Below are 16,598 nucleotides of genomic sequence, written 5' to 3' on the forward strand. Positions count from 1 at the left end.
TTTTAGTACTTGTGTATGTTTGATAGCACCTAAACATTTAAGACAAGGATAAGATGCAGCTGCAGTAGCTGCTTCAGGGAAAATCATTTTGATGCCAGTATAAAAGTAAATATGGAAATCTACATATTTCAGTAGATTGACTGAGGTTATGGCTAAGTGATTGATTAGCAAAACAACTTGTAATTTAGGACTGGGGCAATTCCTTTTACACAAAGGAAAGGGGAAAGATTTCCTGAAACAACAAAAACCCCTTGCTGCTGATGATCCCAGGGACAAAACGCTGTCGTGTGTGGGAGACTTCAGAAAGTCTCAATGCAAGTTGAGGAGCCAGTAGCACAAAAACGTGCTGATACGGCACACAATGCATGTGAACTCGAAATTCCGACACGGCTATCGGGGTCTTGTGCGTAAAACAAGCAACGTTATTTTGTCTGCAACGTCTCGACTTGTGTGTGTTTGGGTTACTTCTTCTCCGAGAGCACCTCACAAGACACGATGTGAAGAATAAGCTAACGCTACGAACGGCGATTCAAAACAGCCAGAGGACGCAGACTTTGACAAGGCACACAAAGCGAGTGCATTTCATTGCCGGGTGTCATCTGCTGTAATCCGGAGATAACAGCGAAAATATTCGTGTTTCTTTTGTCTCGAAATGACTGATAGTTCCCCCTCTCCTCCTCCCCTCGGCTCCAAAAAAAAAAAGAGTGTGCGAAAAAATCCGCTAGCAAGCTTGCTACTTTGTGTCACAGACAAATAAACAGGTCCGCTGCATGTTTTTGTCGCTAACATATCAAACCGATTTCATAGTTTAAAAACACACTTACCCAACGGGGAGACGAAATGGCGCTGAACGGTCACTCAGGTGCCTGTCAGAAAACCCTGCTTGTTCATTTTAAATCGCACGCAGAGAGACTTTAAACTATATTTTCCACCTCCGAGCCGCCGGGATGATGGCCCCTCATTCAAAGCTCAACCAAACATGTATCGCTCCACGCAAAACATTAACGTAACGCGACTCCCCAATGTCCCGCCTCCTCTGTCTTCCTATTGGCCAACCTTGAGGATTCAGCCGTAACCTGTTGCCAGGCGTGTGTTCGATTGGTTTGCGGACGCGTCCGTCACGCGTAGTCACGTACGAAGGTATGTCTGCGATGTTTATCAGTGGGTACCTTGATTGTCCTTTTAGAATTGCATAATACAGAAGCTGTATATATATACAGTACCAGTCAGAAGTTTGGACACAGCCTCTAAGTCAACGGTTTTTCTTTGTTTCTGTTATTTTCTACATTGCGGATTAATTCAGAAGACATCAAAATTATGGGAAGTGAATAAAAAAGTGTTAAACAAAGCAAAATATGACTTAAACTTCCGATTCCAAAGTGGACACCTTTCGCTTTAATCAATTCAGTTCAGTTCAATTCAGTTTTATTTATATAGCGTCAATAACAATACAAATCGTCTCAAGACGCTTTACAAAAACCCGGCCTGAAACCCCCAGAGCAAGCCTGAAGGCGACTGTGGCAAGGAAAAACTCCCTTTTAACAGGAAGAAACCTTGAGCAGAACCAAGCTCATATGGAGGGACCCATCTGCCTAAGGCCAATCACAGCTCTGCACACTCTTAGTATTCTCTAAATCAGCTTCATGAGGGGTGGTTATTAACAGGTGTGCCTTTCAAGAATTGTAATTTCTCATCTTCTTTACGCATTTGATACCATCACTTTATTGTATTGTATTGCAAATGTAGGGTTGTAACACAGTGAATATTTTATCGCACTTCTAATCCATATTATAGAAAGAACCACTCGACTAAGTAAGGAGAAACAACGGTCCATTACTGTAAGACATGAAGGTCAGTCAGTCCAGAAAATGTCAAAATCTCATGAAAGTATTCTCAAGTGGTCACTAAAACCATCAACGCTATGATGAAACCAGCTCTCAAGAGTAAAAAGAAAGAGTTACGTCTGCTGCAGAGGATATATGTTCATTAGAGCCTCAGAAACCACACGTTCACCTCACACCTCTCACTATAGCCCACATAAACGCTTCATAGAGTTCAAGTGGTACACACGTCTCAGCGTCAACTGTTAACGAAGGAGAATGCAAGAATCCGATGCTAGAACTGCTGTAAAGAAGTCTCTACTGAGGAGGAAGAAGAAGAAGAAGAAGAAGAAGTGCACACCTATACTTTGGTCTGAGTTTTGCTTCCACCTGCCATGTCTTTGTGGGACACGGAAAAGGATGAGCAGACAGGTTACGCATGTGTGGTACCACTGTGAAACTTGGAAGTGTGGCGGTGTGGGGATGCTTTGCTGGTGACACTGTTGGTGATTTATTCGAAAGTCAAAGCACACACCTGCACAGTTACCACACCATTCTGTAGCGAGATGCCATTGTTTTTAACTGGACAGTGTCCCCAAACACACCTCCAGGGTGCATTAGGGCTATTTGACAGAGAAGAAGAAGAGTGCTGAACATGAAAAGCTCAACAAATATGAAGAGCTGAGAGAAGAACTAGAAAATATGTGGAAGGTGAAGAGGGCTTCCTGTGGTGATCAGAACACTTGGGTTAGGGTTGGGGCGCTGTGACCCCCAAACTGGAAGTGTTGCTCGAACAGATCCCAGGAACCTAAAGCAAAAATATGAAAATACCTGAATGTACCTGGGTAAAAATATGATCTCATTTCTAATAGCTATAAATAAGCACACACACCAAAAACGATTCATTAATTTATTTATTCTACTCAGTAAACTCAGTTGTGCATTCAATCCAGAATAGACTTCATGTACACGTAAATCCTCCAAATAAAGTGAAGCTATCATTTGGCCACAGTTGGGCATTTATATGAATAGTAAAATGTTACACCACAAACCTTTTCATATAAATGACCTCATGGGTTCTGTCAGCTTTAAGCAGATAGTTTGGATACATCATGCAAATATGCACCTGCAGCGCATGTACTACATATGTAAATCAGATTTTCACTGCCAGCTATTAGTCTGTGCCACAGGTAGTTGTAACACCAATCATGTGGATGTCTTTTTCCTCATTACACCCTACACTGTAGCGTTAAACAGCCAAACAGGCGCATGCTCAGTGCACACACGGGGCTGTCTCACCTGGGATACGTTGCTCAGCTGCGGCTGTTACACTGCTCTTGGAGAACTCTTGTCAAAGACGCGCCGTAATGGACTACATGATGTGCCTCAGACCTGCCGCATCATAACCAGCTGATTATCAGGCCGGATGAAAGAACTCACACAAGAAGCGGACACCTCAAGTCACTGTGTGTTTCATCTCAGTCGGCTCAACCAACGAAAGTTGACTCATTTGTAAGTATGCTTCATCTTTCATCCGTAGGTAAATCAGTGAGTCTCCTTCAGTTGTAAGAATGGCTGTCAACAGATAGCAGCGGGTAAGTTAATGCAGTATACAGTACAAGGAAGTGGAGACTTTATGCTTGTCTATTAACCAGCTGCAGTAGTCAATATTTTCTAGATACAGTAAGAACAAAAGAAAAATAAATAGACTTGGGATTTAACACTCTGTTGTAGCCTAGAAGCAAAATAACATGGAAGCCTTTAACCAACTAAAGGAAGAGTGAGTTAATCCACCTCATTTCATACTTCATGTTCCACACTGTGTCTACAGGGGATGTGTGTCTACTGACAGGTAGGCACAGGATGGTGCTCTGAGTGTGCAGACAAGAAACGATAATAACCCTCACTGGACCATCTCCAAGGAGACAAACTCCAGAGAGTTGACTGCAGTGTTTGCTGTAAAATCTCATAGGCAGACTCCTGCCTGTGGTCGGTGTGAAGGGGGGAAGGTAGTTTCTCTGCTACCATTAAGAAAATCTTATTTTGTTTTCTACAGGTGTGCGTCTGATTTGTACACCACATGCAATGGGAAGATGCTGCAGATGCAACGGGAGACTGCTGTGCATGTGTCTGCTGCCTTGTATGATGACCGGCCACCTTCTAATTTACATCCTCGTGTCCATATTTGTCACCATCTCCTACGCACCTCCAAAAATAACCGTCCACTACATTGCCCCGGGGGTCTCCGCTAATTCTTCCGCTCTGGCCTCGCACCCACTTGGCCCTTTCTGGAACCTTCGTTTGGAGGACAGTGCACTGTGGAACCAGCTGCAACATGCTTGGGATCGTCAGCACAATCCAATACTGAGAGGAAACACAACTGGGAAAACGAGTAAGACAAAGGAGAAGCGTTTATCAGAAATTGAGGAGGGATGCCTTTCTGACTGCGTGTCACGCAAGTGTTCAGTCCCTCGTATGTATGATTTAAATGGCTTGCCTGAACAAATTAGGGCATTTATCAAGTCCATGCACTGCAGGGAGTACCCCCTCCTTATCAATCAGCCTGGTATGTGTAGGAGGAACAACAGTTACTTGAGGAGCATGGACTCTCCCCTGCTCCTCATGGCCATCAAATCTCAAGTGGGGAATTTTGAAAACAGGCAGGCCATCCGAGAAACATGGGGACGCAGCGGTGTGGTGAAGGGGGAATCTAATAAGAAAGGCGGACTGGTGCGCACGGTGTTTCTGCTCGGACGGCAGGACGCGAGTACGGGTCCTCACCCAGACCTCAAAAACCTCTTGGAGCTCGAGAACAAGAAGTATGGGGATATTCTACTGTGGGATTTCAGAGACAGCTTCTATAATTTGACCCTGAAGGACTTGCTGTTCTGGAACTGGCTCCAGCAATACTGCCCCACCGCCATGTTCGTTTTCAAAGGGGATGACGATGTCTTCGTTCGAACGAACGCCCTCCTGGATTACCTGAACAAACAGCTGGATGAGCACAATCTCAGGAGAGCCATTAGGAATGAAACTAACATCAATTTGTTTGTTGGGGATGTGATCAATAACGCAATGCCAAACCGGGATCCATCCACTAAATACTACATACCAGAGAGTTTCTACAAGGGCGTGTACCCACCATACGCTGGTGGTGGAGGGGTGGTATATTCTGTCTCCCTTGCATTGCGTTTGAAAGAGGTGTCTGAGAAGGTCCGCCTTTTCCCAATCGACGACGTGTATCTCGGCATGTGCCTGCACAGACTCGGCCTCTCTCCGGGCCATCACCCGGGCTTTTTAACGTTTGATCTCCCGCACACAGACAGGGGCAATCCCTGCGCCTATGGGCCTGTTCTACTTGTTCACAGGCGCAGTCCCAAGGAGATGCTGACGCTGTGGAAACAGCTCAAAAATGTGCCTGAACAATGCTGAGGATAATTTGCCAACCAAATAGGATTCAGAGCCACCGGATGAAGGCTATGGCCACACTCATTTGAAAAAAAAAGGTACACAACGTGACTGAATGTTCATGTCATGCAGGCAGCACCCTGTTAATGTCCCATGTAATGATACTTTTGTCCAATGAGTGTAAGTCTGAGGAGGAGACTGATCTACCTCTTAGGGTACTTTTATTGTGAGGGCATGCACTTGGTTCTCTTTTGCTCACTACAGGTTATGTATTAGCACCCTCTCAACTCAAAAGTTTTATTTTACTACCTAAAGAAAATAAAAATGAACGCACTGTACAGATGTGTGAAGAGCATACTTAAGATACCTTTGTAATACAATGAAGAATAATGACTTTATTTATATAACGCCATTAAAAACAAAGCTACAAAGTGCTTGACAATAAAAAACAGATAATTTAATACAATCCCCAAAACTAATGAGTTAAAATAATTTAAGAGACAATGCAGAAACACCAACTATATGGGGGACTACTTTCATAGTTATGTATGTGTAGATTTTGACGTGGAAGTATAAAGCAAGTTTGCGTGACAAGTTCAAATTAGTAAGGCCCTGCCAAATGATCTCAAAAGGTGATCCTGTTCTTAGAAAGGTAGCGAAACACAGATGTAGACAGGAAAACAACAATTTAAGACTCCCTCTTTACGAACGAACAGACAACACTCAACTGTGTTTTTCGTTTTCTGGCAATCATTCATATAAGCTGCTTTGTGAATTCTGCTCATGTGTGGACATCAGTTGAGCAGGCAGCCCGTTAGTGTGGCCAGGATGCAATGTGTATTCACACTGCTGAAAGAATGGGGTTTCAAATGTGTCTTTAATGCATCTCGAGTGTTTTCACACCTGAACGTCACTTATGGCTGCATCACTCAAGACTCACGTTCATATCAGGTCCAAACAGGTCCTGACACTTTAAGGTAACCAGTTAAAAACAGCATGGATTGGTGTAATGTGATCGCTTCTTCTAGTACATGTTGGAAGCCAGCTCGCAGGATTTATTATTAATACATCTTTGAATGTGTCACCTGCTGACACCAAAATGTGTATCGCGAAAGGCAAGTCTGGGAGATATGCAAGCACGGCTAACCCTTACTAAGTGTGGAGAGGAAATGAATGCCCAGTCAAAAGTAACATTTCTTTACAAATATTATTTAATGAGGTTCTCAGACTGACGTTGGTTACACTGGGAGGGGACAGGAAGTTATTTTAATAATGTCTATTTTGGACTTATTTTGCAACGGGACATTTTTGTCAATCCAATTTTTATTTCATAAAGGTGGGACATAATACATGAAACATCAGTGGTCCCATGCTTTAACATGGCATACGGTGCGCTTAATGAATGAACTCATTTGAACTTTCTCTTGTTTCACATTTCTCCACCAAGTCAGCAATTGACACTAAATATTCCAAATGTTTCACGTCCATTATGTTGTTTAAACTGCAGCTGATGCCAATAAACTGTGTCTTCAGTAACAATTACAACTACTGTACTCTGTGGTGTCGATTATTTATAGACTGATTTTTGTATTCAAATTTTTAAATTGCAAATGATGGGGATGTTACTGAAGGTGAACATGACCTACAGGAAAGCTTTGTGTCGCTGTCCTCAAAGATTGATGCAAACATGTACAACGTCATTGGTTGAATAAATGTATTTCAAAACACTTTATGGCTATCTCAATTCATTTATTTTGTTGATGTGGCTCTGTTATAATAGAAAAACAGATATGGAGTCGAAAATGAAAGCATTACGGGAACAATAGACTGATACACCTAAAGTGAATACTCACAGAGAATATTTACAGTCTGAAAGGTTGCCACAGTACAACCATTAAAACCACAGTAATGTGTAAAAGGTGTGCCCTGGTTCTTCTCTTCTCTTCTCTTCTCTTGATCACATTAAAGACCATTCTCGTCTGGTCTTAGGTATTGATCCTCATACTAATAGGCAGACAGTGGCTTCACGGTAATGCAGTTGCTCAGGATACACCTCTCTGACAACCACAAGGAGTATGATTACTGAACTGCAGGACACCACTGAGAAAGTAAAAAGAAGTAAGTACTCTGAACTATTATTGCAGTTTTGTTTTATATTCATGTACAGTATGTGGACAAACTGAACATATAAAAGTTGTGTTTATAAGGTAAGTGAGAAAGTATTGCAAGTATTGCGTGTCTGACATTTTTGGAATGATGGAGTGACATCAGGACTCCTGTAAAACAGCTCCACCCAGTGGACATTTGTGGACATGACCAGAAAGTTCCTGAAGACTCTGGACCTCCTCCAGCTAGAATATAAAAGCTGAGACAGTCCCACTGCTGAGACACAAAGCTACACAAGCAACACAGAAGAGAACAGACACTTGAAGAGACTTTCATCTCACAACTAGAGGACTCAACACTAAACACTGGGAAGATGCTGTGCTCTCATGGATTCCAGTCTGCCCTCAGTCCATTCATGGACTTCTACTGGCCTGTACGCAGTCTGTGGCCAGAGGTCAGACCTCTGTTCTACCAGCAGGATCTCCTGCAGAGAAACCTACAGGAGCTGCGCAGCAGTCTGCAGCTGATGGACAAACTTCAACACCAGATCCTGGAGGAGACGGAGCCTTTCCGAAGCAGTGTGGCCGTGCAACCAGTCTCCTATCAGCTGGACAGAGAGGGAGAACACTTTGGTCTGACCCTGGACACTCAAGGCTTTTCACCTGAGGAGCTGTCTGTCAGGCAGGTGGGCAGGAAGCTGAGAGTCAGTGGGAAGACAGAGAAGAAGCAGGAGGACGGGAAAGGCTCCTACTCTTACAGACTGCAGGAGTTCAGACAGGAGTTTGATCTACCTGAAGGCCTGAACCCTGAAGCCGTCACCTGCTGCCTGTCCCCAGACGGAAAGCTCCACATCCAGGCAGCCAAAGCTCCACGTGTTGAGGAGGCTGAGAGAGAGCTGACTATCAAGAGGAGCTCGGAGGAGGAAACACAGCAGAGTGTGTGTTCACAGGAACGAGACAGCAGCACAGAGACACACAACAGCACACAGGACAAATCTGGACACATGGACTGATACATATGTTGTTGTCACAATGTGCCATCAGTATTTATATACACTGTTAAATTATGATCATATGTGCTTTTGTACTTTTATAACTGAAGATAAAAATAAATGTGTGAACAGCTGAATCACAGTTTTCTTGTGTTATTTTAATGTCATAGAAAACTTACTGCTGAAAAGGATAGAAACAACACTTCCAGATGTGCTATATGTAAGAAAAAATTTTTAAAATATAAAATATATATCTTAATTCATTAAAAAAAAAAAAAAAAAAAAAAAAACTTCAATAAGTTGTGAAGTACTCACTAGAGAAAACAGCTACAAGTCATTCTCTGGTTGGACATTTAACAGTATTGATATCGTGACTCTTCAAGGACCAGTATCAGTATTTATAGTTTTTGATTTGTCAATAAAGTTGTATGATCATGATCAGCTTAAAAAGAAAAGCTGGTTAACATTGTTCAAAATGACCAAAATAAATCACATTTTTTATTTTCATAATACTGAATTGAATTTTTCAAATCCTTTCAACCAAAAGTTTATTTCTTTATTTATGATTCAGTCTGATATTGTTATTCATGTGATCATAGTATTTCATCTTCCCAGTCAGAAAGGTTAAAAGACTTCAGCAAATGCTTCCATCAGAATATTGGCAGAAAATAATAAAAACAAGAACTTGAATGTAGAGTGGAAATAAAAATGTATTCACTCACTAGAGGGTTATTTGAAGGTACTTTTGACATTAAATGGGTTATCAAAGGATAGTCTAAAGATGTAAAGATGTAAAACTTCTACAAGTCCAGCTGCCTTTTTTAAACGCTTTTTTGGATATACCATGACCTAGATGACTGAGAACCTTCACAGACAATAATCTAAAGATTTTATAAACTGTCCTTGTGATTGTTTTTTCTATCTGTTTCTAGGAACAGGAACATTTCTGTAGCTAATCTAACACATATACAGACTGACTTAAAGCTTATATAACAGCACCATTGTTGCACCATACATTTGATTATAACGACGGAACAAAATGCTGATGTGCAGTATTATAACTATTAAGTGATATTAAAAGTTTGTAAAAGATCAAATTGAACAGATAACTTCCAGATCAACATGGTTTAATGGAGTGACATTAAACCTCACCCAGTGGAGATTTGTGGTAATGACTGAAAATGTCTTTTTTCAATTTATAATGTATTATACCAGAGATTTTAATGAACAGTTAAATTTTCTAAGAATCTATTCAAGGTTATTATTTACTGCAAGTCTAATAGTTATATCTCCTCGTGAAAACATAACAATTTCAAACAGCAGACGTCCTGGTCCAACCAGAATGATGGAGCAACATCAGGATTCCTGTGAAACAGCTCCACCCAGTGGACATCTGTGGAAATGACCAGAAAGTTCCTGAAGACTCTGGACCTCCTCCAGTTAGAATATAAAAGCTGAGACAGTCCCACTGCTGAGACACAAAGCTACACAAGCAACACAGAAGAGAACAGACACTTGAACAGAGTTTCATCTCACAACTGGAGGACTCAACATTAAACACTGAGAAGATGCTGTGTTCTCATGGATTCCAGTCTGCCCTCAGTCCATTCATGGACTTCTACCGGCCTGTACGCAGTCTGTGGCCAGAGGTCAGACCTCTGTTCTACCAGCAGGATCTCATGCAGAGAAACCTACAGGAGCTGCACAGCAGTCTGCAGCTGATGGACAAACTTCAACACCAGATCCTGGAGGAGACGGAGCCTTTCCAAAGCAGTGTGGCCGTGCAACCAGTCTCCTACCAGCTGGACAAAGAGGGAGAGCACTTTGGTCTGACCCTGGACACTCAAGGCTTTTCACCTGAGGAACTGTCTGTCAGGCAGGTGGGCAGGAAGCTGAGAGTCAGTGGGAAGACAGAGAAGAAGCAGGAGGACGGGAAAGGCTCCTACTCTTACAGACTGCAGGAGTTCAGACAGGAGTTTGATCTGCCTGAAGGCCTGAACCCTGAAGCCGTCACCTGCTGCCTGTCCCCAGATGGAAAGCTCCACATCCAGGCAGCCAAAGCTCCACGTGTTGAGGAGGCTGAGAGAGAGCTGACTATCAAGAGGAGCTTGGAGGAGGAAACACAGCAGAGTGTGTGTTCACAGGAACCAGACAGCAGCACAGAGACACACAACAGCACACAGGACAAACCTGGACACATGGACTGATACACATGTTGTTGTCACAATGTGCCATCAGTATTTATATTCACTGTTAAATTATGATCATGTGTGCTTTTGTACTTTTATAACTGAAGATAAAAATAAATATATTAACAGCTGAAGCATGGTTTTCTTGTGTTTTTAAACTCATATGCTTAAAAATGGTAAATTACTTAGATAGGAAGTAGTCTGTAATTCTTAAACAATGAATGATTTAATTAGAATCAAAAATTTCAAATACATTTATTAAATGTTTTGCTCCGTTTATTTTCTGAGAGTGACTGAAGTTATGGTCTGGTTCATCGTTCTAAACTGTCTCCTAACACATTAGAAGTCTACTGAATGTAATCTTAGTTTCTCTTGAAACAGATCATTACAAGAAATATTTTCTCTTTTCAGTCAGAGATAAGAAAGTTCTTAATTTATTCAATCAGACAATTAGCAGGAAACTGAAACAATAACTGAAACAGTATTTTGAAGCCATAGACTTAATGTTTAAGTGAAAAACTAGTGGGGTATTTCACAGTACTACTGGTATTTATTGTTATTGGTAAAAGCCAGCAGTGACCATTTCAAACAGTAGACTTCCTGATCCGAATTGCATGATGGCATCAGGACTCCTGTAAAACAGCTCCATCCAGTGGACATCTGTGGTAATGAATAGAAAGTTCCTGAAGACTCTAGAACTCCTCCAGTTAAAAACTTTATTTTTTCGAAAAGAAATAAGAATACTTACTCAACAAAATGGTGCCAGCTGCTCAGATGAAAGATTTCTTCACTAATTCAACCAGTTGCCAGAAATAATATGACTGATTCTGACCATTTTCTAGACATCATGCACATGTAGTGCTAAATATGTCTGTGTTTACAGTTCATCATTAATCAAATTAGGTGTTTATCAAAAGAAAAGAAAATATTAAAAGAGACAATTGTGTTTTTTTTTTTATTTCTAAACCACAACTTTTTTTTGTCTTTAGCACCGACAGAACAATTAGACCCAAATAGTCAATTCTCTGTAATGATCTGTTTTCAGTGAAACTAAGCTTACTTTCAGTAGACATGTAATGTTTTAACAGTCAGTAAAGAACATAGTTAAACGATGAACCAAAGAATAACTTGTTTCGGGTTATTGAAATGTTAAATGAATTTGAAGTTTTAGATTCTAATTAAATCATTTATTGTTTAAGAATTACAGTCTTCTATCCATTAAAGCAATCATTTTCTTAGTTTAGAAATTAAAAAACAAACCCAGTACAAGACCACAGATTAGCTGTTAATACATTTATTATTGATCTCCATTTATAATACAAAAGCACACATGATCATAATTTAACAGTGAATATAAATACTGATGGCACATTGTGACAACAACATGTGTATCAGTCCATGTGTCCAGGTTTGTCCTGTGTGCTGTTGTGTGTCTCTGTGCTGCTGTCTCGTTCCTGTGAACACACACTCTGTGTTTCCTCCTCCGAGCTCCTCTTGATAGTCAGCTCTCTCTCAGCCTCCTCAACACGTGGAGCTTTGGCTGCCTGGATGTGGAGCTTTCCATCTGGAGACAGGCAGCAGGTGACGGCTTCAGGGTTCAGGCCTTCAGGCAGATCAAACTCCTGTCTGAACTCCTGCAGTCTGTAAGAGTAGGAGCCTTTCCCGTCCTCCTGCTTCTTCTCTGTCTTCCCACTGACTCTCAGCTTCCTGCCCACCTGCCTGACAGACAGCTCCTCAGGTGAAAAGCCTTGAGTGTCCAGGGTCAGACCAAAGTGCTCTCCCTCTTTGTCCAGCTGGTAGGAGACTGGTTGCACGGCCACACTGCTTTGGAAAGGCTCCGTCTTCTCCAGGATCTGGTGTTGAAGTTTGTCCATCAGCTGCAGACCGCTGCGCAGCTCCTGTAGGTTTCTCTGCAGGAGATCCTGACGGTAGAACAGAGGTCTGACCTCTGGCCACAGACTGCGTACAGGCCAGTAGAAGTCCATGAATGGACTGAGGGCAGACTGGAATCCATGAGAGCACAGCATCTTCTCAGTGTTTAGTGTTGAGTCCTCTAGTTGTGAAACTCTCTTCAAGTGTCTGTTCTCTTCTGTGTTGCTTGTGTAGCTTTATGTCTCAGCAGTGGGACTGTCTCAGCTTTTATATTCTAACTGGAGGAGGTCCAGAGTCTTCAGGAACTTTCTGGTCATTTCCACAGATGTCCACTGGGTGGAGCTGTTTCACAGGAATCCTGATGTCACTCCAGTTTTCTTGTAGAGGCTAGAATAAATTTTCACTACACAGTATGTGTTTGGTTAAACCTGTTGTATATATTCATTTCTTTTGATACTTTTTTTTAAAGACATCAGTATAATCAGCAATATTAAAGAGATGAATAATACCCCAAGAATATAAGATGGATTACTGAAAGGTGATTGTCAAAGTGGAATGCAGACATCAAATTTGCTTAACAAGAATGTGTAAGTGTTTTACCAGGATTCCCATCTTCTAGGTAAAGCTCTGATTTGAGGTAAGTACTTTCTACATAAAATGTCAAATTAAAATAAAATAAAATAAAATAAAGAAAGAAAGAAACATCTAAAATAAGCAACACTGACCAAAACAGATTATGAAGTGGTGCAACATTAAGGATTGTAGAAACCAGATCCTTTGTTTTTTCTTGTTATTATAATTGCACCTATATAATGTAATACTGAAGAGTACTATTCATGTAAATATACTCTCGGTTGCCAGTTTATTAAGTACACTAATGAAAATAAACACATTCTAATATAACAGTCCTGCAACAAATCCCCCTTGATAACTCTTATAATATTCTGTTTGTGTTCAAACAGAGTAAGAAAGGAGGCAATTCAGCCGTGTAATAATTTTGGGGGATGACTGTAACGAATTAAAGTATTCATTTTGTTTAACGTAGTTCAAATGGAGTTGGCAAAATAATAGAAACATGTGTCGCTACCACACGACACATTTGTACTACAAACCACAGCCTGCAAGATTAAAACGAAAAAAGCTGAATACCATAACCTAAGTGAATACAAGATTTAGTGCTGGAATGGAAATTTTAGCAATAGTGCTGTCAATTTGACAAAGTCTGTATACTCTTTTTGTGCTCTTTGTAGCTGAGCTGACCAGTTTGCTCGTCGACAATATTTAATTGCACCCTGAACCATCTGTTAACCATACAGTCAATGGTGTTAACCTGCACATGACACATAAATCTCTCACTGGTCGTTGTTCCCTTGTAATTTGCTATTTTGTCCACTAGATGTCAGCATCTCTATCCACAGAAATGTCCCATCAAAGTTAGCCTTCACTGTTCTGCTATTACAGTACTTAACCGCTAGACGTCGCCCTAGTCCAAGAAACATACATTCCATTTTAAACATAAAACTCCTCACATTTATTGTCTCCTGCACTAAAACGATCTCCCAACGTGAATGCTGCCTTTTAATTTGCACTTCATCTTTTAAACAAACATCAACGTAATTTTTAGCTTTTAGTGAAATGCTTATAATATATAGGTAAGTTTAAGTTTCAGCATGTTTTCAAAGAAAAAAAGAATACAGTCAATAGATGGGTTTTCTTTCCTTCATAGGATTTATAGTATCTCATAATAATCTATGGTAATAATGTATGTAATGTAATGAAGTAATAATGTATGGTGGCAACTGTGAATTGAGTTTTGTTTACTTGTTATTTAAGTTTAAACCTTTCACCTGCTCGTACTTTACTAATTTATCCATAGTACACAACACAGACCGGCTTGGAAGACCTTACAGAGAAGTAGGGCAACAGCAGCAGCAGCAGCAGCAGCAGCAGCAGCAGCAAGCAGACAGGTTTTAAACCCACAGTTGTCTTTTCAACATATTCTATCTCATACAAAAAACAAGGACGGATGATGAAACCTGGACTGGCATACACAGAGCTTTGCTGCTCTGGGATATTGTGTCAAGGCTGGTGTCAATATTTTTGACACATAAAGAGAATGCATGAGTTTTTTTGAAGGGGGAAAGATACTTTTTTTTTGTCAGGCTTTCACCTTTGGATGAACTCCCCAAAGCGGAGGCAGGAGAGAAGTGAGGAAGAGGAGGAGGAGGAGGAGGAGAAGAATGAAAGGTAGCAAAAATAGAGGAAGCACAAGGAGGATGGGGATGAGGAGGAGGAGGAGAAAGCAAGGCTCAGCTCCAAGTAAATCATCTGCATTGTTCTCCTAATGCTGCCTGCACGCACAGACACACGCACGCATTCTGAAAGTGTGGGGATGGCATCAAACGCACGCATAAAGGGAATCACAAAATCACACTTCCTTGTTCTTGTCTTAGTTTGTCCCTTGTGGAGATGGTTTTTAATGTCTAATAATCCCCCTCTTTCCCTTGAACACATAAAAGAGATATCCTTCTATCTGTGTAAGTGGTTCTGACGGCCACCAGCTCGTCACAAACACACATGCACGGATACACACACGCACGCAGAGGCGCCAGCTCATCAACATGCAGTTATTCCTTTGGCGCTCGATCGCAGGTTGTTAATTGGCTGCCAAGCAGAATGTGTGTGTTTCTCTGTGTGTGTGTGTGTTTGTGTCTGTACTGCAGAGCTGGGGTTGCTTAGAAATTCCCGTCACGTCCCGGAGCCTCGATTAAGATGTTGCTCTAGTTTCGAACAGACAGACATGTGGGGAGGAGGGGAAGAGAGGTAGAAAAGAGTGGAGAGGAGAGGATGCAGCAGGAGGGGAGAAAGATGAGAGAACGCCAAAGGAGTGGGAAGAGAGGAAGAGAGGTGATGAGGCGGGACCCGGCAAAGGACATAAAAAATGAGAAGTGAGAGTGAGAGAGAAGTGGCGAAATGCTGCAGTGGTCCTGTGTGTGAGACCTGGAACTGATAACGTACTGCATTTCTTATCACCGTTACAGAGTTGCAAAGTAGGAGGAGGAGGTACTTCAGGCTTCGACTACAGACTTCCTGCACTGAAGGTCCTGTTCATTTTCTGTAGAAACAATGTCTGACACTGCTTGACTTCAAAAGCTCAAATAAGCATGACACTCTTCCGGCTGAGCAACAAAAAACAGAGAAACTATGTCAGAAATGCTCCACTTCAGTGATAAATAGTCAAAGTTACAAGAGCGTGTACATAAAACTCAAGGAAATAAGACAGCCATGACTCAAAAGAATGATTCTAGTCGGAAACATCCATTCAGTCTGTGACCACAGATGGTTTTCTTATGACTGGAGGTGAAGTCCTTACAGGTAACTCTCGCCACTTGGCAGTCTTGGTTACACCCTAAGGCTGTTACATTCAGGCTAACAACTCCAGTTTTCTATCTGAAAAAAGGGCAGAGAGACATAACTGCAATTTGAAAGGAAGCTTGGACAGGTATAGAACCCAGGTTGCATAGAATGTCCATGTATAGAATCACTTGTCAGTAGTTTGGTGACTTTGGCCTAAAATAAGATTATAAATGGTAATTTTCCCTCAATTAAGGTTTCAAGAAACTAACTCAATTTACATCTCAAGCTACCCAGGACGCATTGTTTTCACACTAACAAAGGAATGAGACATGCGACCCAGTTTGATTCCAAATGTGGTCAGATCTCAAATGTGATCTCAGTGCACCCTGGGAGTACTCCCACCTGTCTTTTACGTGATCAGATTGCACAGATTGGATCTTAATTCAAGGTCTGAACAGGCCCTACGTCATCCCATTAGAGCACTTGAACAAATGTCCTGCTGATAGTCGTTATGAGGTGGTTCCAGATCAAACAGCTCCCACTGGGGAGCTCGTCTCAGAACCACATACCTTTATCTTAAGGGCTTTCCTTCTGCTTGCATTCACACTGCCAACAGGGCTGCTGAAATGACGGCTGGCGGATGGTATTGCAAAGTCACATACCACAATTACAACAAAGTCCCATACATGCTTAACGCCAACAGACTGAACACACTCATCCATAAGGCTGGTGGAGTTGAGGGGGTGGAGCTGGACTCTCTGACTGTAGCGTCAGAACAGAGGATGAGGCCAAACTTGAGGCCATCTCGGACAACATTTCCCACCCGCTTCATGATGCCCTGGACACACTCAGGCG

At 41.7% G+C, this 16,598-nt stretch overlaps 4 protein-coding genes across 4 annotated transcripts; 3 read left to right on the forward strand and 1 right to left on the reverse strand.

Moving 5' to 3' along the window:
* Positions 1–3,434: 3,434 nt before the first annotated feature.
* LOC311507531 (N-acetyllactosaminide beta-1,3-N-acetylglucosaminyltransferase 2) lies at positions 3,435–5,834 on the forward strand. The gene has a single exon (XM_084571903.1). It carries the CDS (start codon positions 3,906–3,908, stop codon positions 5,250–5,252), a length of 1,347 nt encoding a protein of 448 aa, XP_084428029.1. The 5' UTR covers positions 3,435–3,905; the 3' UTR covers positions 5,253–5,834.
* A 1,165-nt stretch (positions 5,835–6,999) lies between these two features.
* On the forward strand, positions 7,000–8,424 carry LOC311507544 (heat shock protein 30-like). Its single transcript, XM_084571915.1, has one exon. It carries the CDS (start codon positions 7,708–7,710, stop codon positions 8,344–8,346), a length of 639 nt encoding a protein of 212 aa, XP_084428041.1. The 5' UTR covers positions 7,000–7,707; the 3' UTR covers positions 8,347–8,424.
* A 206-nt stretch (positions 8,425–8,630) lies between these two features.
* On the forward strand, positions 8,631–10,611 carry LOC311508243 (heat shock protein 30-like). The gene has a single exon (XM_084572944.1). It carries the CDS (start codon positions 9,894–9,896, stop codon positions 10,530–10,532), a length of 639 nt encoding a protein of 212 aa, XP_084429070.1. The 5' UTR covers positions 8,631–9,893; the 3' UTR covers positions 10,533–10,611.
* A 987-nt stretch (positions 10,612–11,598) lies between these two features.
* On the reverse strand, positions 11,599–12,772 carry LOC311507762 (heat shock protein 30-like). Its single transcript, XM_084572247.1, has one exon. The coding sequence runs from the start codon at positions 12,539–12,541 to the stop codon at positions 11,906–11,908; it is 636 nt and encodes a 211-aa protein (XP_084428373.1). The 5' UTR covers positions 12,542–12,772; the 3' UTR covers positions 11,599–11,905.
* Between the last annotated feature and the right edge of the window lie 3,826 nt (positions 12,773–16,598).

This window comes from Chelon labrosus (assembly GCF_963514085.1).
Source record: "Chelon labrosus genome assembly, chromosome: 22".
Classification (NCBI taxonomy): domain Eukaryota; kingdom Metazoa; phylum Chordata; class Actinopteri; order Mugiliformes; family Mugilidae; genus Chelon; species Chelon labrosus.

Coding starts and splice junctions, on each gene's coding strand:
- LOC311507762 (XM_084572247.1), bottom strand. CDS start 12,541: ATGCTGTGCTCTCATGGATTCCAGTCTGCCCTCAGTCCATTCATGGAC.
- LOC311508243 (XM_084572944.1), top strand. CDS start 9,894: ATGCTGTGTTCTCATGGATTCCAGTCTGCCCTCAGTCCATTCATGGAC.
- LOC311507531 (XM_084571903.1), top strand. CDS start 3,906: ATGGGAAGATGCTGCAGATGCAACGGGAGACTGCTGTGCATGTGTCTG.
- LOC311507544 (XM_084571915.1), top strand. CDS start 7,708: ATGCTGTGCTCTCATGGATTCCAGTCTGCCCTCAGTCCATTCATGGAC.